The 23,658-nt window shown below is 47.2% G+C and overlaps 1 protein-coding gene across 8 annotated transcripts in view; it reads left to right on the forward strand.

The window, feature by feature from the left end:
• The window catches only part of SPAG17 (sperm associated antigen 17), a 214,958-nt gene that overhangs the window by 38,722 nt on the left and 152,578 nt on the right, over window positions 1-23,658 (forward strand). For all 8 annotated transcript variants that reach the window (XM_075904827.2, XM_075904833.2, XM_075904849.2 and 5 more), the window contains exons 4-6: window positions 12,181-12,312; window positions 15,947-16,151; window positions 20,776-20,970. In XM_075904827.2, coding sequence (XP_075760942.2) covers window positions 12,181-12,312; window positions 15,947-16,151; window positions 20,776-20,970 — 532 coding nt within the window. The remainder of the gene's footprint in view (window positions 1-12,180; window positions 12,313-15,946; window positions 16,152-20,775; window positions 20,971-23,658) is intronic.

The following is a 23,658-nucleotide window of genomic DNA, read 5'->3' on the forward strand; positions in this document are numbered from 1 at the left end:
AAAACCAAATGGTCTGGTAGCACATTATAGACTAACAAAACATGTAGATGGTGGTATGAGCTTTTGTGGGCACAGCCCACTTCTTCAGATGACCGGAGTTTTGAGTTTAGGATGTGCAGACCCAAAATAAATAGGGGGGGGGGGAACAGGGTATGGAAAATCAAAGGGAAAAACAGGAAGGCAGAGCTGGGAATCAGTAAGCACCTGAAGATTGGGTAGTTAAAACGAAGCAGATAAGAATCAAAGTCAATAGATAGTACCTTTCCTAACATAGGAATCTACACAAAGAGCTGTTTGCACCTTCGTTTAATGTTAGGTTGATAGTGTCCCAACCATCCCTCATCACAACTGAATCCATTAGCATGAGAATTGAATTTGCAGATGAATTGTTATTCCAACACTTCTCTGTGTATTTGGCTAGTAGAATTGGTTTGTGACAAGACAGCCACTTGAAGATCTTTTAAACAATGATTAGAAAGATTAAAGTGTTTCCCAACAGGTTTCTGTATGTTCCCTTTATATATATCTGATTTGTGTCCATTGATTCTTTCCCGCAGAGACTGTCCAGTATGTCCAATATATATAGCAGTGGGGCGTTGCTGGCATTTGATGGCATAGATCAAATTACTGGATGTGCAGTCAAATGACCTTTTGATTTGGTAGCTTATGTTGTTGTCTCCAGTGATGAATTCGACAGTATAGATATGTGGACAGAGTTGGCATCGCTTTTGGTTGCAGGGCTGGGTTCCTGGATGCTTATGATGTGGTTGTGTGGCATGGTTACCAGAAAGAATTTGTTTCAGGTTGGGGGGTTGTCTGTAAGTGAGAATAGGCTTTTCTCCCAAAGCCTCTGAGAGTGAGGGATCATTTTTCAAGATGGGTTGCAGGTTGTGTATAATGCTTTGGAGGGGTCTGAGTTGTGGACTATAGGTAATAACAAGTGGAATTTTGTTATTTTCTCTTTTGGGTCTGTCTTGAAGTATTTCATGTCTGGGTACTTTTTTGGCTCTGTCAATCTGTTTTTTCACTTGTCCGGGTGGCTATTTCAGTTTTAGGAATGCTCTATAAAGATCCTGTAGGTGTTTGTCTCTGTGGGATCAGAGCAAATCCGGTTTTATCTTAGGGCTTGGCTGTATACAATAAACTCAGAAATGTGTCTGGATGGAAGCTGGAGGGATGAAGGTAAGTGTAGCAGTTGGTGGGTTTCCAGTATAGGGTGGTGGAAATTTGTCCATTATTTCATATTTCATATTTAGTCGTTTTGCCCTAGTAACTTCCTGCAGTTACTTCCCTGGGCACTCATTAATGGATCTCAAAGTCACTGTATTATTTCAAACTATTTCAAACCAATTTCAAAAGCCAGCTTGACAAGGAAGCTATAGAACTTAATTTCATTTGCAAATTTGATTTCTACAACAGAAGTCTAAACAAAGTCATTGGTTGGATGGCCTGCTACATTCCACATCCTAATGACATAGAAAATCAAACAAGGGTACTTAAAGTATCAACTTAATATTCTTATCAGCTTCACTCTGATAGGCAATTTCTTTCCTTTTTTTCCTTTTTTCCTCCTCTTCCCCCCTCCTCCATCCCTTTCTGTGCTACTTATTTGGAAATCTATATGTTTTGTTGGTCTGGTAGCACTTTATAGACTATATGTTGTTCTTTTTGCTTACACTCCATTCATCTGAAGAAGTGGGTTGTGCACATGAAAGCTCATGATACCATTTATACGTTTTATTAATCTCTGTCAGGGCTGTTCCTCACTCTGGAGTGCAGAAGGTGGGGGCCCACAAGAGAGCTTCATAACCTTGCCTCTAAAGGCGCTGGTTACAAAATATTTCCCCTCAGAATCATAATACACAGATTTTGGGGAATTGGCTGCCACCATCAAGCACTTTTATCCCTAGAACCAGGGGTGGACACTTGAAATCACACCCATAGGTACCACAAGCTCTTTTCCCCCAAAAGAGCTTGCAAAAAAGAAAAGAGAAAAACAAGCTGCAATCCCTGGTGGCTGACCCCTCAGTCAGAGGCATGCAGATACACACAGTCAGACCTTCCAGGGCACAAGAATCAAATTGTCACCTTAAAAGAAGTGATTTTATTACAAAACAAAAGATAAACTTGATACAGCATACTTGGTTGCTAGATGTTACAGAGCAACTGAGGAAACTGAATTAAAACAGAGGGGGAAAAAAACCTCTGGCACAATGCTTAGATGATAAAGGGGGAGGGGAGGCATCGAATCACACAGAGCAGTTCAAACCAAACCACAAAATAAAGAAAAATTACCCTGAACGCAACTGGATTCACTTTTCCCTTTACTTGCTTCTAATTTTCATTTTGTTCAGTCCTCTCTCATACCCTAAATTCCGTGGAGGGGTGGTAGTCCTGCCTGAGTTTAAATCATTCTGTGTCTCTCAACTCCTGGTTTATCTTTCCCACACAAAGAAAGCAAGCAAGGAACCTATCTATATCCAATTCAAATTTCAACACACTATCTCGATTGGTTCTCCTGGTCCTCTGGCCAAAACCTTTGCTAGTTATCTAAGTTAACCCCTTAGTCACTGGGGCTATGTCTAGACTGCAGGCTTCTTTCGAAAGAGGCTCTTTCGAAAGCATCTTTCGAAAGAGCCTCTTTCAAAAGATCGCGTCTAGACTGCAGGCGGATCTTTCGAAAGAGAAATCCGCTTTTTCGAAAGAGAGCACCCAGCGAGTCTGGATGCTCTCTTTCGAAGACGGCCTCTTTACATTGAAGAACGCCTTCCTTCGAAATAATTTCGTGTTCTTTCGAAATAATTTCGAAAGAACGCGGCTTGAGTCTGGACGCAGGGGAAGTTTTTTCGGGAAAAGGCTACTTTTCCCGAAAAAACCCCTGAGTCTGGACACGGCCTGGGTGTTGGTCAGCACTCCTCCTGTCCATTACAGTCTCTAAGGGTACGTCTACACTACAGTGCTAATTCGAACTAAGCTAATTCGAACTAACGTATCTAGAACTAAAACTAGTTCGAATTAGCGTTTTGCTAATTCGAACTAGCACGTCCACACTGATTGGATGCAGGGGCGCATTTAAGGGCGGCTGAAACCAGTTCTGGCAGGGCATCAGGTCAGTAGTTGCTTTGTGTGGCTGCTGTCTGAGGCTGTCTGAGGCTCGTGCTTAAAGGGACCCCCCCGGACAGCCGGTTCTCAGCTTTTCCTGCTTGCTTGCCAACCTCGCCGAGGGACAGCAAAGCGTTGATCTCTGCACCCGTGTGTGTCGGTGCTTCCCTTCAGGGACGCTGCCGCAGGTGGCAACATGGAGCCAGAGCTCGCCCTGCACCTTCTGGTGCACGTTCTGGACTTGCTGCTGCAAGCCTGCCAGCAATGGCTCGAGGCTGCCTGGCACCTCCTGGTGCACGTCAGCCCCCTGCCTCTCCACTTGGACGCCCTTGGGGCCGTGGAGGAGCCACGGCGGCACCCTGGCACTGGCGTGCCCCGCCGCATCTGGCGTCTGGACACCAGCAGCGACTGGTGGGACCGCATCGTCCTGGAACACTGGGAAGACCGACAGTGGACCCAGAACTTCAGGATGAGGAGGGACACCTTCCTGGAGCTCTGCGAGTGGCTCGCCCCTGCTCTGCGCAGAAGGGACACTCGCATGAGGCCCGCCATCCCCCTCCAGAAGCGGGTGGCCATCGCCCTCTGGAAGCTGTCCACACCGGACAGCTACCGATCCGTCGGGAACCAGTTCGGCGTGGGGAGATCCACCGTCGGAGCGGTGCTCATGCCGGTATGGCACTCGTCGGCCACTGCACCGGGGGGGGAGGGAGGCTGCAAGGAGGGGATGGGCCGCCCCAGGGACAAAGCGGGGGAGGGAGGAGGCGAAAGCGCCCCGCACCGGAGGGTTCGGTCTGTCCCGGCCGTACTACACGCCGCCAGGGGGGTTGCTTCCGGGAGTGGGGCGCAGGGCACTGCCAGGGCACAAATGCTCCCAGCCACCCGGGCGCCCCACTGATTGGCGCTTTGCTGTGTCTCTCTCCGCAGGTGGTCAAGGCCATCAACTGGGTGCTGCTCCGCAGGGTGGTCCGCCTCGCCGACCCGGATGCCGTCATCCGGGGCTTCGGTGCCCTCGGCTTCCCCAACTGCGGGGGGGGGGGGCCATCGACGGGACGCACATCCCCATCCGTGCCCCAGAACACCAGGCGTCCCGTTATGTGAACCGCAAGGGGTACTTCTCCATCCTCCTGCAAGCCGTGTGTGACAACCAGGGACAGTTCATGGACATTAATGTGGGCTGGTCCGGCAAAGCACACGACGACCGGGTGTACCGCAACTCCTCCGTGTGCCAGCGGCTGCAGGACGGGACCTTCTTCCCCGACCGCCACATCAGGGTCGGGGATGTGGACATGCCCGTGTGCCTGGTGGGGGATGCCGCCTACCCACTGCAGCCATGGCTGATGAAGCCCTACACGAGGCACCTCAATCCCTCACGCCAGGCCTTCAATGCCAGGCTGACCAGGGCCCGCATCGTGGTGGAGGGGGCCTTCGGGCGACTGAAAGCCCGCTTTCGATGCCTCCTCACCCGTCTGGACCTGGCCGAGCACAACATACCTCCCGTGGTGGCAGCATGTTGTGTGCTCCACAATTTATGTGAGAGAAAGGGGGAGGCTTTCCTGCCAGCCTGGATGGCTGAGGCTGACCGCATGGCTGGCCACTACGGTCAGCCCCACACCGCCGCCGTCCGGGAAGCCCAGCGGGGGGCCGTCCGGATCCAGGAAGCCCTGCGGGAGAGCTTCCTGGTGGAGGAGGAGGACTGACCTCTCCCTGCATGCCCCACTGGGGCCGTCTTCCACCCTACCCCCTTCCGCTTTCCCCTCCCTACCTACTGTCAAATAAAGACACCTGTTTTTCAAACAAAAACGTCTTTTTATGTAACATAACTGGGGTGGGGAGAGGGAGGAATGAGGGTGGGAGAAGGGAGGGGGAAACCTGGGACGAGGGAGCTGGAAGGGGAAGGAAGGGAGGAAGGGAAAGGAAAGCTCAGGGGTGGGGGTCCGGCTGCCTCTCCTGTCTCGCAACACTGCAGGTCCGGGGGCGTCGGTGGGGAATGGTTGTGGAGGGTGGGGCAGGAGGGATGGGGGGTGTGGAGGAAGCAGGATCAGGGGGATCAGGAGGGGGAGCAGGGGGATCAGGAGGGGGAGCAGGAGCAGGGGGAGCAGGAGGAATTGGGAAGCGGTCGAGCAGGCTCTGGAGGTGGCCTCACAGGGCACGGCCCTGCTCCTCCAGTGCCTCCAAGCTCCTCCGGCGCAGCCTCAGGACCTCCTGGACCCAGTGCTCCTGGATGCGGAGCTGTTGCTCCAGTAACCGGAGGTGCCGCCTCTGGTACTCCTCCTGGTTCCTGGCTCTCCTGCTTGCCCGGGCACGGGCAGCTGCTGCAGGCGGTGTGGTGCGCCCTGCAGGCCCAGGTGCTGCAGCTGTGGTGCAACAAGACCAGCGGTCAATTACCCCAGGGGCCCAGGTGTGTGAAACCCAGCTCCCCTCTGCAAGGCCAGGGCCCCTGCAGGATCCCCAGCTGCTGCTCCATGGTGGGCAAGGCCCAGGCGCACGGTCCCGGGGCTCCCTCTCGCCCCAGCCCCCAGTACACATAAGGGGAGCACGATGGTACTCACATGTGGACGCCTCCCCAGCCTCGGATGACACAGGCGAGCGGCTCTGTGGGGTGCCTTGGGGGTCCCGGGTCCTGGGCAGGCTGCCGGCAGGCTCCTGGCTCTCGGAGCCCTCCTCCTCCGTCTCTGGGAGCAGTCCCTCTGCCCCGGGGTCTATCACGTCCCGGGGGGCAGGGACAGCATGAGCCCCCAGGAGGCGGTCCAGAGCCTGGAAGTGGGGGCATGCCTCCGGGTCGGCCCCTGGCAGGCAGGCCTGGGAGTAGGACTGCCACAGGTCCTTGATTTTCCAGCGCACCTGCTCCCGGCTGCGCTGGTGGCCCCTGGCGGCCAGGCTGGCAGCCATGCGGCCGTAGACTGCCACGTTCCTGTGGCTAGTGCGGAGATCGTGGACATTGGAGGCTTCCCCCCAAACCTCGATGAGGTCCACGATCTCCCCCCTAGACCACGCGGGCGCCCGCCTCTTGCGGCCCCGGGCAGGGTCCTGGGAGCCGCCAGGCTCGTCCCGGGAAGAGGGGGAGGGCTGGGTGTCATCGGGTGGCTGGCTCATGGGGTGTCAGCTGCTGGGTGTGCTGGCACAGGAGCTGGCAGCCTTGCAACTGGCACAAACTGTGTAGCCAGCCCGTGGCCCTTTAAGGGGTCCGGGGCCGGGAGGGGGGCAGTAGAGTTTCCCTGGTGTTGGCCAGAGTGGCCACCAGAGCAAGCTGGGAAGGGCTAGCCTCCCACTAGTTCGAATTAAGGGTCTACACAGCCCTTAATTCGAACTAGTAAATTCGAACTAGGCTTAATCCTCGTGGAATGAGGATTACCTAGTTTGAACTAAGCGCTCCGTTAGTTCGAATTAAATTTGAACTAACGGAGCGCTAGTGTAGCGCCTATGAAAGTTAGTTCGAACTAACGTCCGTTAGTTCGAACTAACTTTGTAGTGTAGACATACCCTAAGGTGCTGCAAGACTATTTGTTGTTTTTTAAGACCTTCCAAGTTGCTTCCCATTCTGTATGTGTGAAATTGATTGTTGCTCCTTAAGTGGCTTACTTTGCATTTGTCCTTATTAAACTTCATCTTATTTACCTCAGACCATTTCTCCAGTTTGTCCAGATCATTTTGAATTATGACCCTATCCTCCAAAGCACTTTCAACCCCTCCCAGCTTGGTATCATCCACAAACTTTGTAAGCAGGCTCCATGTCCTAAACTAAATTTTTGCACCATGCATTAGGGCTGCATTTCTCTGGTACCACACAAGTCACCTCTCAACACTGAGGCCACTAGTATTACTGTCTGCAGTACATTAGGGATGTAAACACATGTGTATTTGTATAAATGTGTAACCACTGGATTTGTTAGCTGATACAGAGGCAGCAGTGTGGAGGGAGTGGGAGAAGGTGGCTCCACAGGAGCTGGTACGTGCAGGAAGCCATCTTGAAAGCTGGCTCCTCAGATGTAGTGTCTCCTGCCAGCCCTCCCCAACTTCCACATGCTGCTGCCTCTGTGGAAGGTTTGGGGGCAGGTGGCTCCACAGGAGCTGGCTCTCCATGGGCACCGGCTGTCACCTCCCCCTACCCTTGCTATGTCTGATACAGAGGCATCAAGGGGTGTGTGTGTGCATGTAACTGTTAGGATTTACCAATGAATTCAGGCTTATCGGTTAATCATGTAAACAGCTACATGATAATATACCTACAGTACAAGTGTCTTTGGTGAAGGCAATTTTAGATGTGTGAAATATGAATGCTGGACTTTTTCCTTGGAGCATATTCAGTTTTATCTGAGGGCCTGGCTATGGATAGGAGGTTACTGAATCTGTGTTTGGGATGGTTGCTGGATCTGTGAAGATAAGCATGTTGATCTGTGAGTTTCTTTTATATAGTGTCTGTCGGGTTCCATAGTTGACACTGACTGTGGTAACTGGGAAATTGATACTTTGTGGGAGTGTTGTAAAGAGCCTTCACCAAACCAGGACACTCCATTGGAGAAACAGATAAGTGAAACAGTCATGGAACAGGACACCCAAATAACTTGGAAGAACTTACTTCAATATGGAAGAGAAAACCCTCCAATCACACACCCCTAAATGTCACCCATAGTCCTCCCATCCATAGGATGGTTTTTGGAGCAGCCTCCCCAGATCCCACACTTTGAGGGGGCCTTGTGGCAGCTGTCTCAAATTTCCTACTGACAGGTCCTAGGACGATTGGGGGATTACCTCAGGGAAGGGGCGTAGTGCAGGGCAACAGCGGGGGTCTGCCAGTCTCCTGCACTCACGGTGGCAGCAGGATCTAGAATGGGGTAACTCTGCCCCATTGCCCTTTCCCAGCCTGCTGTGGTTGGCTTCACTGCAGCAGTAGGTAGCAGAGTGCTCCAACAAGCTATAACCCACTAATCCCTTTTTTAACATTAGGACTGCAGAAATGTTAAATGGCCACTTCACTTGTTACAATATATGTTGTTAAGTACTTACGCTGTACTTACCTTGTATTTATCTGTGACACTGAGTATCTTTTCAAGACCTGAAGAAGAGCTCTGTGGAAACTCAAAAGCTTGTCTTTTTCACCAATAAGGATCTGGTCCAATAAGACATATTACTTCACCCACTTTGTGTGTCTGATTTTTAATGCATTTTATAGTACTTTATACATGGTCGGTTTTCTGGCTTGTTTTTGTGGGGGCAGAGGGAGTTTTGCAGAAGAAAAGAAGAGAAAAATACATTCAAAAATAGGGAACCATAACTTGTAAAACTGCAAAAGTTGGTAGGAGCAGTTGTAATAACCAAAACGGCTTTTAAATAGGTTTTTTAAAACTCTCTAGTTTTCAAGTTGACACTAGTCTTTTTATCTGTATGGCTGTGGCACGTTCTACAGGAGACCTTGCAAGTTAAAAAGCTCTGCAAGTAGTCCTTTTAACATGACAAATTGAAATAATAACGTACATAACTCCTTAAATTCAGTTTGGGTTTTCAGTAAGTGACAGGATTAGGAGTGCAGGGTGATTATGAAGAACACAAAACTGTGGACCATGGACAATTTTCATGCTATTCAGGAGATGATGGTATAAGAGCAACAAACCTTCTAAAAATACTTAAGATACAGGCAGTCCCCCAGTTATGTACAAGATAGGGACTGTAGGTTTGTACTTAAGTCGAATTTGTACTTAAGTCAGAACTGGCGTCCAGATTCAGCCGCTGCTGAAACTGACCAGCGGCTGACTACAGGAAGCCGGAGGCAGAGTTTCTCTGCCCTGGGCTTCCTGGAATCAGCCGCTGATCAGTTTCAACAGCAGCTGAATCTGGACGCCTGGGACAGAGCAGCTGGGGCGCTGCCGGGTAGGTCCCCGCAGCGCCGCACCTTGGCACTGTGGGGATCAACCCGGCAGCACCCCAGCTGCTCTGTCCCAGGCGTCCAGTTTCAGCTGCTGCTGAAACTGATCAGCGGCTGATTCCAGGAAGCCCGGAGCAGAGCAACTCTGCCTCGGGCTTCCTGTAGTCAGCCGCTGGTCAGTTTCAGCAGCGGCTGACTTGGGGACGCCTGGGGCGGGGCAGAGCAGCTGGGGTGCTGCTGGGTTGGTCCAGTAGTCCCGCCGCCTGCGTCCTCTGCGGCTTTGCTCCGCGTCTCCCTGGTCTGCTGGGAGGGCTCCCCCAGCAGACCAGGGAGACGCGGAGCAGCTTTTCTCGCCCCGGAGGACGCGGGCGGCGGGACTGCAGCGCGTCTGGGCGGTCCCGCCGCCCGCATCCTCCGGGGCGAGAAAAGCCCTGTTCGTAAGTACAGATCCGACATAAGTCAGATCCGCGTAACTCGGGGACTGCCTGTACCCTAATTGTCATTGTGAAAAGATGGATAAAATAAACATGAAGTTTTTAGGCCATGAAAGTTTTGAGCTATGTTCAAAAAAAGTTAAAAGACTTTTTTTAAAGTGAAAAACTGCTCATCTTTATAACTCCCTTATCTTATCATGCCTTTCTGATTCACCTCAGATTTGTCAAGGAAAACAAAAGCTACATAATAGTCTTTTATGCCCATAGATCTTTTATATTCATGTCAGCAGAAGAAAGTGTTTTATTGACTTTGGAGGGGAGACACAGGTATTACAAGCTTTAGAGGGGAAACACATGTTTTCTCACTCCAAGGAAAAATGCAAATAAAGGAATTTAATGTATGTGATTTTGACATATTTTTTAAGATGTTCACAGTGTACTACCCTAAAAAGAATTTATCATATGTTAAATTGGGTAGGATTGTATCACAGCAAGCAATCTTTGTATTTCCTTGAAGTCCTGATAATTTTTTCTTCTGTCTAATTTTTCATTTATTCTTTTAATTTATTTATTTGTAACTTTAGGGCCATTAGCTTGCATAGCATCTTGTAGACAAAAACAAAAATTTTGGGTTCCTGACTCCAGGGATTTTATAGTTTAAGGCAGCAATGTGCAACGTAGGGTACTGAGTGGGTGGCATGAGTGACCCTCCTTCATGTCAGTAGTTTGCAAGCTTGTTGTAACCAAGACAGTTCCTGGGATAGGGTAGTTTTGCTAACTGCACTAATGTACCTAGTATTTGAGATGTGTGCCGCTTAAACCACAGCAGCACTTTGATTGGATGCAGAAGGAGCACACCACTCTCACGATCAGTGTTGTGTGCAATCAGCACACACTTCACTCCATGTGCCCTTGCTTTGTGTGTGTCACTTTAGTAATATTGGTAGGGTGTTGGGTTTTTGTTAAGTAAGCAAGTGTTTCTGTGGTTTGGTCTCCCTCTTCTGAATTGTAGAAAAAATTGGACTGTGTCCTCGTGGTCTACTTTAAAGCCCAACCTGGATCTGAACCTGACCTGAGAGCATCAAGTAGCTTTCATAACCCGCTTGACTCAAATCCAACAAATCTGTGTCAGTAACGCTGCCGTGTCTTTGGGTTTGGTCTGATGGGGGCTTCTTGCCCCACATCCACAATCCATATTCAGCCATATTCTGCATTTGGGGGCAGCACAGTGCCAGCTGTGTGCCCTGCTCCTACTGGATGACCAACACCTCACTGTCACTGTCACCAACACCTCACTGTCACTGTGTCACTGTGCTGCCAATGGAAAAGCACTGTGACTTTTCAGCACAGTGAAGTGACAGTCGCTGGCAGGAATGGAGCCAATGCCATGACAACTCCATGGGTTGGAAGTTGTGAATGGGGATGATCCAATCCAGGTCTCAGAGTTTTGGTCTGTTTTCAGACTTGACTTGATCTCAACCTCAACAGTGTCCCACAGGGTCAGGTCGGCTTGTAAGGCTCTACCTTGTTCCTCCTCCTATGGTATAAAATAGTAATTTGGTCCATATCAGTGGCTTCAGTTACATTTTGGATTGGTTTGTTCCATAGAGTCATTCATAATTAGAGGCAGAATTTGCTTACTCCACTCTGTCACTTGGTAGGGGGAAATGCCTACGAAACTGAACAAGAAACCATGAAAGCCCAAAACAAAAGGTGGTGTCTTTCTCAAACAAGACACAGTTCAGCAAGATGCAGCAGGCACCTTCATTGTCTGAATCAGCAAGTAAAATGGACGCCATATGCATGCAAGTGTAATTGCTTGTGAGGGAAAAATATTTGAGTAACACCTAATTCAAGGCAAGGTTAAACATAAATCTGATACTTGCTTAGAAACAAAAGTAGGAAAATATTATGGCTGGATTTCTCTTCAGCAGTGCTTCCTACATAGGTGAATTTTATTAGAGAGAAAACAGAAGTGAAAAGAAACGTGTAACAACTTTTTATGATGTTTTGTGCTATTTTTTGCAGTAAATAAAGTGGTTATGAGACTCCAAGGAAAACAGCCCAGATGTGAGTGAGTTGTATGAAATTTAGTGGCAACAGGCTGTAAAAAACAGTCATAAAACAGCCTGTCAGTGTCACACATCTGGACAATGCAGCTGTATGTTCCTGCTGCTGTCATCACCTGAAGAAAACTCAATAGCTTTATTGCACCTCAATTAGGCTATGTAGTACCAGTCCAATCAACATTAAACAAAGAGAGGGTGTCTTTGCACCAGAATAGCTCTGTTCAAATTGCTACCAAGCAGTTTATAACTTTTGGTCATAGTTAGCAGTTCAGATACTAGCCATTCTGTAAACAGTAGCCCAGACTATCCCAGTTGGTTTGGTATCTATTAATGCTATTTCATTTACAACTCTCTAAGTTGCTGTTTCATATTACTTCTCTATTTAAAACTCAACGATGGATGTTTTTACAGCATGAACTGGATATCTAAATGCTCCTAAAATGAAATGCAGAATGTTACCCTCATCTCAGCAAGTGTGGAGTGTGATAGTGAACAGCACTTCAGTTGATTATCAAGAAGGACCTGAGAGCCAACGAATGTGGCTGGACTGTCATTGGTGTTAGGTCATTTTTTGAAAGTATGATTTAGGCTAGCCATATTTCCGTAAGCCATGTACTTTAAAATGTGAAATATTGTTCTACCTTGTCAGCGCACATAGAGTATGCCAAATTTTATATTGAAACTTTATTAGTAATAACTCTTCGCCTCTCTGCAGGTGATAGAGGCAGCCAAAGCCATTCTGGATACTGGAGAGCAGCTTCCCGTAACACTGATTGGAAAACTCTTGAAATTTCAGCTGCTTTGCATCAAACAGAACGATCTGCAGAGAAGAGCAGCTGAAAAGAAGGTACTCTTGTGTAGTTTAGGGAGGACATTCCACCCAGCTTTATGAAGGGAATCCCATTTCCTACAGATCACACAGTGAAGTGCTGCCCAAGTAAATTCAACTTCTGTTCCTCCTATTACAGTAAACTTCCGATAATCCGGCACCTTTAGGACCCAGGGGCTGACTTGGGGACCCCTGGGGCAGAGCAGCTGGGGTCCTGCTGGGTTGGTCCCGCAGCGCCAAGGAGCGGCGCTGCGGGACCAACCCGGCAGGACCCCAGCTGCTCTGCCCCAGGGGTCCCCAAGTCAGCCGCTGCTGAAACAGATCAGCGGCTGATTCCAGGAAGCCCAGGGGTCCCCAAGAGCAGCTGGGGTGCTGCCGGGTTGGTCCCACAGCCCCGAGGGGCAGCGCTACCAGACCAAACCGGCAGCACCCCAGCTGCTCTGCTCCCGGCTTCCCAGATTCAGCTGCTGGTCAGTTTCAGCAGCAGCTGAATGGGGGAAGCCTGTCCGGCTGCCCCAGCACTTCCGGGTTCCTGATGGTGCCGGACCATCAGGAGTCCCGGAGCATTGGATGCCGGACTAATGGAGTTTTACTGTATTACAAAATACTAGGGGGCTGTGATTGCACCAGTCCTGGCTCTTCCCCAGGCCACACGAGCCCCAGCTCTTTCACCTAGCCTAGGCTGCATCAGCCTTGACTCTTCCCCTGACCCCCCAGTCCAGGCTGCCCCAGCCCCAGCTCTTATGCCCCTTCCCTCTGGCCCAGGCTGCGCCATCCCCTGCTCTTCCCTTCCCACCCCCAACCCCAGCCATGCCAGCCCTGGCTCCTTCCCCATCCCCCTGGTCTCCCATAGGGTTATCAGGTGACTTTAAAAAAAACGGTCACACTTGATCTCAGGTGCGGGGAGGGGGACACCAGTCAGGAGGGGAACGGGGCTGGTAGGGAGGATGTGGGGTGGGGGGGAATCGGCTGGTGGGAGGGAGGTCAGGGGCAGCGGGGCTCGCCGGAGGAGATCAGGGGGACCAGCTGACAGGAAGCAGGCCTGGCTGGTAGGGGATCAGGGGGAGCGGAGCTGGCTGGGGAAGATCAGGAGGAGTGGGGGGGAGAACCAGCTGGCGGGAAGCAGGGCTGGTCGGCCAGGGGGAGGACTGGCTGACGGGAAGCGGGACTGGCTGGGAGGGGGTTGGGGGGAACGGGGCTGGCCGGAGAGGGAGGAACGGGGGGGGGGATGGACAGAATAGGCCGGCAGGGAGCAGGACTGACCCAGGCGCACACAGATCCCAGGGTGCTACCTGTCCTGCGCACGGTTCTGGCAAAGCACGATTGAGTCCAGCCCTGGGATTCCCTCCCGCCCTTGACCCTCCTGCTGCAGCTCTCCTGCCCCCCAGACCTAACTCCCTCCTACCCACCACCCCCTGCCCCAGCCGCCGGGAAAAGCCAAGACTGTGGCATGCCAGCCCTTGCTCTGTTCCTGGTGGCTGGGGAAGGCTGAGTCCCAGGCCTGCTTTGTTGGCTCACAGACAGCCCCAGGTCTGCTGCAAGGGAGGGGAGCCTGGCCGTGGCTAAGGCTGCTGTCCGCAAGGAGCTGTCAGGGCTGGAATTATCGGAGTCCCAGGAGTGGTGGGGAGAGATCATGGCCTGGAGCTGGGGGGCGGGGCAATGTGAGATATAGGGAGAGAGAGAGAGAGTGACTGACTGAAATATAACAGAGAAGAAGCTAAAAACAAAGTAGATTTTTTATTAAGTCTTTAAAATAGTTAACTCAAATATTTATTCCTAAATTCTGAGATGCAGAAGGTAAGACCGGAGAAAGAGAGGAAAGTTAATAAATGAGAAGGAAAATAACTACTTAATAATTATAAAGGAGATAGGAATTATAGGGGAAGACGTCAGAAGAAAGAAATGAGATATGCATGCAGGACAGGTAGGTGCTATAGTGCAGTTGCTCCCAACCTTTTTGAGCATACGAACCCCTTTTCAGTCTATTACAATGTTATGGACTCCCCTCCCCCAAACAATATAGTTGTGTGTGCAGCCTGCACATCCCTTCAGCCCATGCTGCTTCCAAGCGGTGTCCCTCAGCCTGCTGGGGGAGCAGCACGGGAAGCAACGCAGGTTGAAGGACGTGCTGGCTTTGAGAGGCTCCATGCAGACCCCCTACAGTTCTGCTACGGAGTCTCAAGGGTCTGCGGACCACAGGTTGGGAACCACTGCTGTAGTGTATGTAAAAGGTTAAAGAATAAGCAAATGAGACTACAGAATATAAGAAAATAGTAATTGGGGAAAAAATAGTAGCAAAGGACTCTGAAAGCGCTGAAGACATCTAGAGCTCATTGTTGAAAACCTGACAAATTCACTGTCTACTGTGGGACTTGTTTCTAGGAAGTGATCCAGATACAATAAATAAGGCAGTGTTTTGTGAACATTCTAGAACTGGCAATTATATAATCTGACTCTGTTCATTGGGCTAGGAACCCAAAGCAGTAGCACAAAAAGATGGGGTTTACAAAAGTCTGACGTGGAATAAATTTGAAGTGAGATGATGAAAACTGATTGGAATCCACCAATTCACTAGATAGACAGCTTTAAGAGTCTCTTGGATACATGCCTGCCTGATTTAAAAAGGAGCATATGTGAGGGTGTTTAGCACCAGAATGAGACAGAAGAAAGCAAAAGAAAGCAGAATTTCTGGTTTTTAATCTGAACTAAATGACAACAGCTACAGCCAGAAAGGCTGCTGCTTCTGCAGCATCCAACAAAACAACTGAGTATGGTCAATTGTACCAATTACATAAAGCGCTGAGAGTTTTTCTTGCTGCTTGCACATCCTAGAATATGTAACCATATGGGGAGGAGGACAAAATCAAATGTGCCTTTTTTTAAAATCCATTTAATCGAATCTGGGATCACAAAAACGAAATTACTTTAGTTATAATCCTATGGTTATGGCATGCTGTCGCTATAGGTGAAACAATCCCTGCAATTTTTTGACCTTACATTACAGATATATACTGTCCACCTTAGGTCTATTTTAATATAGTTTTTGTCTGGGAATTATCTAATGATTCATTAGTGTCCTGTATGAAATACATTTCATGCTCTTAATCTTAGTTTATGGTGGACAGATGTTCACATCAAAGAAAAAATGGAATTGGCACCAGTTGACTCCACAGTTGGCAGTTTCAATAGAGAAACTAAGGACTGAATGAGCCTTAAAAGTCTGGACTCTTTGATCAGCCACACTTCCTTCCTGGTCTACAGGAAAGATTGCCCTGCTGATGCTGCAAGTGCTGTACCTGCTCTAAAGCTAAAGCATCAGAAGGCATTAGTCTTGAGTACGTTATCAATCTACCTTTCACCAGCACCAATTTGACTTATTTTTTATTATGTATAGTTATTTTCTCATATATAGTCTGTTCATGCTAAAAGGATAGACTTGGCACTGCTATTTAATAAGAATATAATAAACTGAAGAGTGTGAGAAGGGAGAAAGGATGTAACTGAAGATAACTACACCAAAACTAAATCCTAAAGGATCAAAGGGAAAAGCATTCAAATATATATACTTAAGCACTAAGCTTTTACTGCAGTCAACCATTTGTTCTGTACATGCTTAGATTAATATGGGAGATTAATTTGTTAATTTTACCAGGCAGCAGAAGAGCAAGAGAAAGAGAAAGAAAAAGACAAAGGGAAAGCTAAACCTCCTGGTAAGAAGGAAAAGCCAGCCAATGCCAAATCTGCAGGAAAAGGAGGAAAGGGAAAGAAAGCCGAAGTAGTACCAACAACAATTACTGTTAAAAAGGACACAACACTAAAGCGCCGGGGAGAAGAGGAGGAAGATTACAAATACTTGGGTAAGAAAGGCATATGTACCCCTCCCAGCAATATTCAACAGTTTTGTACTTTAACTGGTGTTACCAAACAGTTCAGTTTAAACACAGCACTGGATTAGTTTAGTGAATATACTTATTTTATATTTACTCTATGAACAGAGATTTTAAGTGGGTACAAGTATAAGGCATTAAAGTCATAAATGGTTACAAGAGAAATGAAGATAAAATGCTTTCTAATAGCTAGAACTTAATCTAGAATTGTTTCAAAGTAAAATTCTTCCACGTGTTACCAGCAATAAGGCTGATCAAATTCTCAGGTCAGGCTCTCCCGCAAGGTAAGAGGGTGAGTTTCTTAGTCATTTTAGTTATAAAAGAGAGAGACTTTGAAGTGTTCTTGCTCTTCACTTTTATAATCCAATCATCCTTTGAAGTAGATTCTTCAGAGGATTAGTCCTCAGGACATAGTTTATTCACTTAGGCTTTGTCTACACTGCAGGGTTTTTGCAAAAGCACGTCCACATCTCAAAAGCACATTGCAAAAGCTATGTGCTTTTGCGTAAGAGAGCGTCCACACTGCCTAGACACTCTTGCTCAAGAAAGTTTGGATGGCCATTCAGAAGCTCCTGTGCTTTTTGTGATAGGCTCTTTTTGCACAAGAAACCCCTGTTTCCTGTCTCCACACACCTTTTTTGCAAGAACTCTTGCGCAAAAAGGAGTTATGCCTTGTAAAAGGAGCTATACTTACACTGTAAAAAGCCCTCTGTTCTGTCAGTTGACTGTAGATTTTCTTGTGCAAAAACGCGCTTCAGGTGTGGACGTTCTGCGGGTTTTTGCACAAAAATCCTGTAGTGTAGACATAGCCATAGTAAACAACCATAGAATCATAGAATACTAGGACTGGAAGGGACCTCAAGAGGTCATCAAGTCCAGTCCCCTGCCCTCATGGCAGGACCAAATACTGTCTAGACCATCCCTGATAGACATTTATCTAACCTGCTCTTAAATATCTCCACAGATGGAGATTCCACAACCTCCCTGGGCAATTTATTCCAGTGTTTGACTACCCTGACAGTTAGGAACTTTTTCCTAATGTTCAACCTAAACCTCCCTTGCTGCAGTTTAAGCCCATTGCTTCTTGTTCTATCCCCAGATGCCAAGATGAACAAGTTTTCTCCCTCCTCCTTATGACACCCTTTTAAATATCTGAAAACTGCTATCGTGTCCCCCCTCAATCTTCTCTTTTCTAAACTAAACAAACCCAATTCCTTCAGCCTTCCCTCATAGGTCATGTTCTCTAGACCTTTAATCATTCTCGTTGCTCTTCTCTGGACCCTCTCCAATTTCTCCACATCTTTCTTGAAATGCGGTGCCCAGAACTGAACACACTACTCCAATTGAGGCCTAACCAGCGCAGAGTAGAGAGGAGATTGTGTCTTTTCAATTTGGCATCCTCCATACTGTCTGGGGTCCCGGGAGTAAATAGTTCATTCACATGGAGTTGTGCCAACATAAAGTTTTGGAACCCTCTGCTTTAACTTTTGAGATCCTGAGTGTCTCCTTTCTGAAGCCCCGTGCTAGTTTCTCAGTTTTCCTCAGGTCATCCTCAGCATCTGGTACACTAAGGTAGGACTCTCTTTGTTTTAACACTTCATAGCAATGTGTCCATCCTGACCACAACTGTAGTAGAAGAATTGTCTTCTCCCCTTTGGCTCTTAGACGGTACTGACTTTTAATGCTGTAGTCTTGTAAACCACAGCATTTGGTTCCTTGTGCCCTGAAGTCTTAAATAAGTTGAGAATGGAATGAGGTTCACAGATACTGATTCTCTGTGTTAACTAAGGTTTTATTACAAGGGAAAGGAACACAGCATTAATTTGAGAAAATAACTATCTGTACAAATAAGTAAAACATCCACCCTCATATGTTTGGCCTTAGTCCTTTGTTTTCCACTTTCTGATGTGAATGTCCAATGGACAGATGCTCCTTTCACATATACTTGACCCACTTCCCTTTCTGTGCACCTCATACACAGTTAGTTGGCAGTGTTTAGTGATCTCTAAGAGTCAAGTCCCTTTCCAGCATTCCAGTGGGAAATGCTGCTTGATTTCCATAAAGAGAGACCTTGTCACCAGCACTGCTTCTACCTTCAGTGCTGACTCTGCATCATCTCTGTGGCATATAGGACCATTAACTGGAGTGCTTGCTACCAAGGACTGCTTCTCACTACAAAGTTGCTTCTTCCTCTCTGTCTTGCTTAAATCCATGTTCCATTCCCTGGCACTGCCAGACAGAGATTTTTGGTTAGGATGACTCTTTGTTTTTCTGGTGCATAGCAATGATAATAGTTCATTACCTCACACCCAATATGCAACTGAATTTTAATCAGAACAACCAAAATGTTCAAACTGAGAGGATGGGTAACATGTAACTAAGGTCTGCTCAGTTTCTGTTCCTTCAATTTTCAAATGGATGGCAGCAGGGAGGGATTCTCAAACTTCATTGCACCATGATCCCCATCTGGCAATAAAAATTATTTCCTAGCCCCAGAAGAAGGGACCGAAGCCTGAGCCTACCTCTCCAAGTAGGGGGAACCAGAGCCCAAGGGCTTCAGCCCCATTTGAAGGTGCCTGTAACCTCAGGGCTGAAGCCCAGATGGGGCTTTGGCTGCCACCCTGAGCCCAGCAAATTTAATGCCAGCCCTGGTGACCCCATTAAAACGAGGTCATAACTCACTTTGGGGTCCCAACCCACAGTTTGACAACTGCTGCACTAATGAATAGCCTTTTGTCATACACTGGATAGTAGCTCTAAAGTGGTGTAAGAAGTATGTGTAACTGGCATGTCTACACTAGGAAATTATTTCAAAATAACTTATTTCAAAATAATAACTCCTGAAATAACAATTCCAAAATAGTGTGTCCACATTACAGGGAAGCCTTGAAATTAGTCCGAGGCAGGCTCCCTTAATGTGGATGCACTACCTCGACTTAGATCCCCAGGAAACACTGGGGAGTAATTATTTTGAATTACTTTGAAATAACAGCAGTGGAGTGTCCATATTGACACTATTTCGAAATGAGCATTATTCCTCGTGGAAAACAGCAATTATTATTTTGAAATAACCAGCCCCTTATTTTGAAATAACGGACTTGGTAGTGTGGACAGAGTAGACCAGGGCTAAGAGTCAACTAGTACAGCATTGTATTTACTATTCAGCAGTACACATTAAGGTGCAGAGAGAGGACTTAATCCTGCAAATTGCTGAGTGCTCTAATCCAACCTAGCAAAGCACTTAAATGCATGTTTAAATTTAAACATGTAATAGTCCCAATTACATCATGTATTCAAGTGTTTTACTATATTGGCTCAGAGTGCTCAGCACTGTTTAGAATTGAACCCTGTATGAGGTAAGGCTCACTGTATATTGCACTTAATTTCCAGCAGCATATGGTAGAACCTCAGTGTTATGAACACCAGAATTATGATCTTACCTGTCAATCACACACCTCAGTTGGAACCAGCAGTACTCAATGAAGGAGCAGCAGAGAAAAAAGTAAAAAAGTATGTGTTAAATGTGAACTACTAAAAAAAATGGGAAGTATTATTTTTCTTCAGCATTGTAAAGTTTCAAAGCTGTATTCAGTCAATGTTCAGTTTTAAATTTTGAAAGAACAGCCATACCCATGCTTTGTTCAGACATTTCACAGTTACAAACAACCTCCATTCTCCAGGTATTCATAATGCTGAGATTGTGCTCTACTGTTTTGCCTTTTACTAGTGAATTAAGATGGCACCTACAAAAGCTCTGCTTCATTCAGTACGTATGTTCACTTCATTTTCCCCAAGCAGTAAACTCAACTATGCGTGCATGAGCGCTGCAGCCTTCTTTCATTTAGAACACTTGGAGGCTGTTATTAAAAAAGCATTTTAGCTGTGTGAAAAAATATTCCTGCACATGTTCAAACTATAACTGGCGAACCAAAAGAATGTGGGCAAATCAAAAATCCATTTTTCACCAGAACACTGAAAAGTGCCTATCCTCCCACAGGACACATCTTGTCACATTTCATTTTCTTGCCCTCATCCGCTTAGATGCTAAATCAAAGTCAAAGACTTTTTATGATGTAGAAAATGTTCCTTTTCCATTTCCCTCCCTCAAAAAAAAGTTCAAATATTTTTGTTCATGCTTTCCTAAAAAAATTCGCTGTTGGACAGTAATTGTTTCATGTGCCATATGCTGGGTAAGATCAAGATAGCACTACATGTTTCGGAAACTAACCTGACTCTCTATTAAGAGAGGTATTTACAGAGATGCTGCAACTGCAGCTACACATTCTTGCCATGTGCAGACATATTGATTTCCTGGTGCCTCCTCCAAATTCTTTGTTTCTGCAAGCAGTGCTCTTCCCTACAAGTTTCATGAAGGTTGCTACAGAAATCACCTGGAAAATTTCAACCTGAAAGAGGGAAGCTCAGAAAATTGTATGCATCAGAATTAAAAGGGGTTACAATAGAAATACTCACATAACCTAAATTATAGCTATTGCTATGCAGTTGAGATATTATATACTTTAATATAGCAACTGAAATTATATATTCCAATGTCCTTTTGTAATGTGATTGGTGATTTTGATATTTTGAACAGATGATGAACCAGACGATGGTGCCCAATATTACTACATAGTTTTGGGTTTCCACAATCCTCAGTTATTGCCTGTGCTCTCTGAGCTTGGAGTCAGTATTTCAAATGTAATTAAGATTTCTTCTGAAAATTATGAACCATTGGAGACATACTTGTCAGGAGCTAAGTTGGAAGAAGAATCATTACTTATACCTGAGGGTAAGTTAGTGATAGGACAAATAGCCTTTATAAAATCCTAAATATTCTATTTTTAATATTTAGATTCTTATCCATTCTTAACCCTATGTTATCTGAGTGTCTGTGCTCTTTTTTTGTTTGTTTGGTTTGGCTTTTTTTGTTTTGTTTTGTTTTGTTTTTAGTTTTAAATATCTAGGCCTACCGGAAGAAATGAACTCAGTATTGGTATGCCACTATATAGGAGCCTGCCGGTTCGCTGCTTTGACATTTGTCTCTAGTATTGGTGGTATATGCTTTGCCTTGCAGTATCCATGAAGTGTACTATGATATCACTACTATTAGAGATGGGAAATTTTCTTGTCCCATATTTACAGAAGAAGAGAGTTAGCAATATTTTTCTCCTCTTAATTTTCTTACTCACTCCCTTCTTTCCCTGGTTTTCTTAATCTTACATTGAATAATAATTAAGTAGTGGCATCTAGCCAGTGTAACAACCCCAAATCTTGAGTAAATTGTCTATGAAGCTTTTTAAAACATTTCTCCGTTATAGTAACTAAAGATGCATCTTCACCTCTTTAAGACTGATGGAGTCTAAGAAACATTGGTGGAGTCAAAGAATAAATTCCATGATTGGATCCATTTACCAGAATTAAAGTGCCACTAATTGTCAGTTTATTTGTGAAGTTTGTCAATTTTTTAGACACAGATCTTTGGCTAAAAATTCAAAATGTGCTCCTTTGGTGGCAGTACCGTGTGCAGTAAGCTGATGGGGCAGTATTTACTCCATGAGTAAAACCATTTGGTAGACTACTTGAATTCAGTTGATTGATTATTGTAGAGTTTCTGTAGACTCTGTACAAAAGAAAAAAAAAAGCTCTTTATAAGTGACTGTGACAGGGCGCTCGCCCTGCACTGGCCCTTTAAGGGCAGACCCCGGCCTGAACCAGGGCCGGGGAGTTTAGCCCAGCTGAGGCTGTACTAGCCCATTAGGGCCCAGCTGGGCGCTATAATAGAGGATGGGCTGCTGCTGTGAAGGGGGAGCAGTGAGAACCTGGCTGCGGAGGGAGGAGGAGGCTCCCTGGAGCTAGGGTAGGACTGGGGGAGGCCAGGCGGGGCTAGGGGAGCTCTGGCCAGCAAAGCCTCAGACTTCAGGGCTTGAAAGAAGGCCCGATGAAGGAACATCGACCTCCGGAAGGGGGGCTCAGAGACTGACTTGGGCACTGCCGGAGGGCAGTGTGGCGAAGAGGACGCCGCAGCCGGGAGGAAAGAGGGGAGACACCACCCCAGAGAAGGCACCCTACCCGCTGAGGGAGCCAATTCCTGAGGACAGACGGCAGGGGGGTTATGGTGGTGAGTGCACCCCCTCACAGTGACCCAAATCAAAGATTGAGGCAAATGTTCTCAAGCACTTGCCTGCTGCTTTTTACCTAGTATGACATAGAAATCCCAGTCCTAACATGCTGTAGCTATAGCTGAAAGATGGGCATGATAGATGACATAGCAGCACACAGAATTGCGTGAGGTCTCTGTCAAAGTTTTTTTTGAGTGAGTCATTTCTCATGATTCATTTGACCTTTTCTGATTATTTCAAGATCATGCTATGTTTGTAAATACATAAAAACATCTTTGAGTGACAGACAGAATTTAAATGGCTTTCATTTATTATTTTGTCATATATGAAGTTGCTCTGGAGGAGCGGGGCGGCGGGGAGCCCTGTGGACACCGCCCCGAGCTGGGAGCCCCGTGCCCAGCTGCTCGGAGCCTGCACCTAGGGCAATGGGTGCTCTGCGCGAGCAGCTCCAAGGCGCAGCCCCTACTGGGGCGCTTCCTGGAGGGCGGCACGGGGCGGGTGCTGCTGCTGGTGACGCTGAGCACGGAGGCTCTTCTTCGCCTTTGAGTGAGTGCCCCCTCCGCCCGTGTGGCCCCCCCATCTGCCCACCCTCCTCCTGTACGCATCTCCCCCCGCAACTCTGCCTCCCGCCCATGGCCCCCCCGCCTGTGTACCGCCCTGCCGGCCACCCCCCCGCCTGTGTTCTCTCCCCTGCCTGTGAACCCTCCTTCCCCAGCTGTCCCCCCTCTGCCTGTATGCCCCTGCCCACTGTCCCATGACCCCCCCACACCCCGGCTAGGCCTCTGCCCTCCAGAGGTGAAAGGCTATTGGGCAGGTTTGGATGCATCTGCTCAAACCACTTCTCACGAACTCACCATTCCAAATGATCTGATTGGCTGCATCATTGGGCGTCAAGGTGACAAAATCAGTGAGATCCTCCAGATGTCTGGGGCGCATATCAAAATTGCCAATGCAGTGGAAGGATCTACTGACAGGCAGGTTGCCGTAATCTGCAGCTAGCAATAGCCTGGCCCAGTTTCTATTTAATGTCAGGCTTTCTTCGGAGACTGGTGGAATGAGAAGCAGCTAGGATGATGTAAACGCCTCATTACCCCTTCAGCTATTCATCCCCATGCCCATCTGTGTAGTTTCTAAGCAGTCAGATTCCAGGTTTTAACTAGTTTGTAAATTTCCGTTTCTACACGCTTTACCCATCCACTCATGATTTTTTTAATTACAGCATTTTAATTCCTTTCTCTGTTCAGCTGTTAAAATGCTGAGATTCATATCTTAGTTTTATGAGCTTTTCCCTTTTTTGGGCTCATGAAGTTTTCTGTTTATCATGAAATGTAAGAGTGGAATATTAATCCATTTCAGTT

This window comes from Pelodiscus sinensis, chromosome 1, assembly GCF_052426305.1.
Source record: "Pelodiscus sinensis isolate ZL-2025 chromosome 1, ASM5242630v1, whole genome shotgun sequence".
NCBI classification, from domain to species: domain Eukaryota; kingdom Metazoa; phylum Chordata; order Testudines; family Trionychidae; genus Pelodiscus; species Pelodiscus sinensis.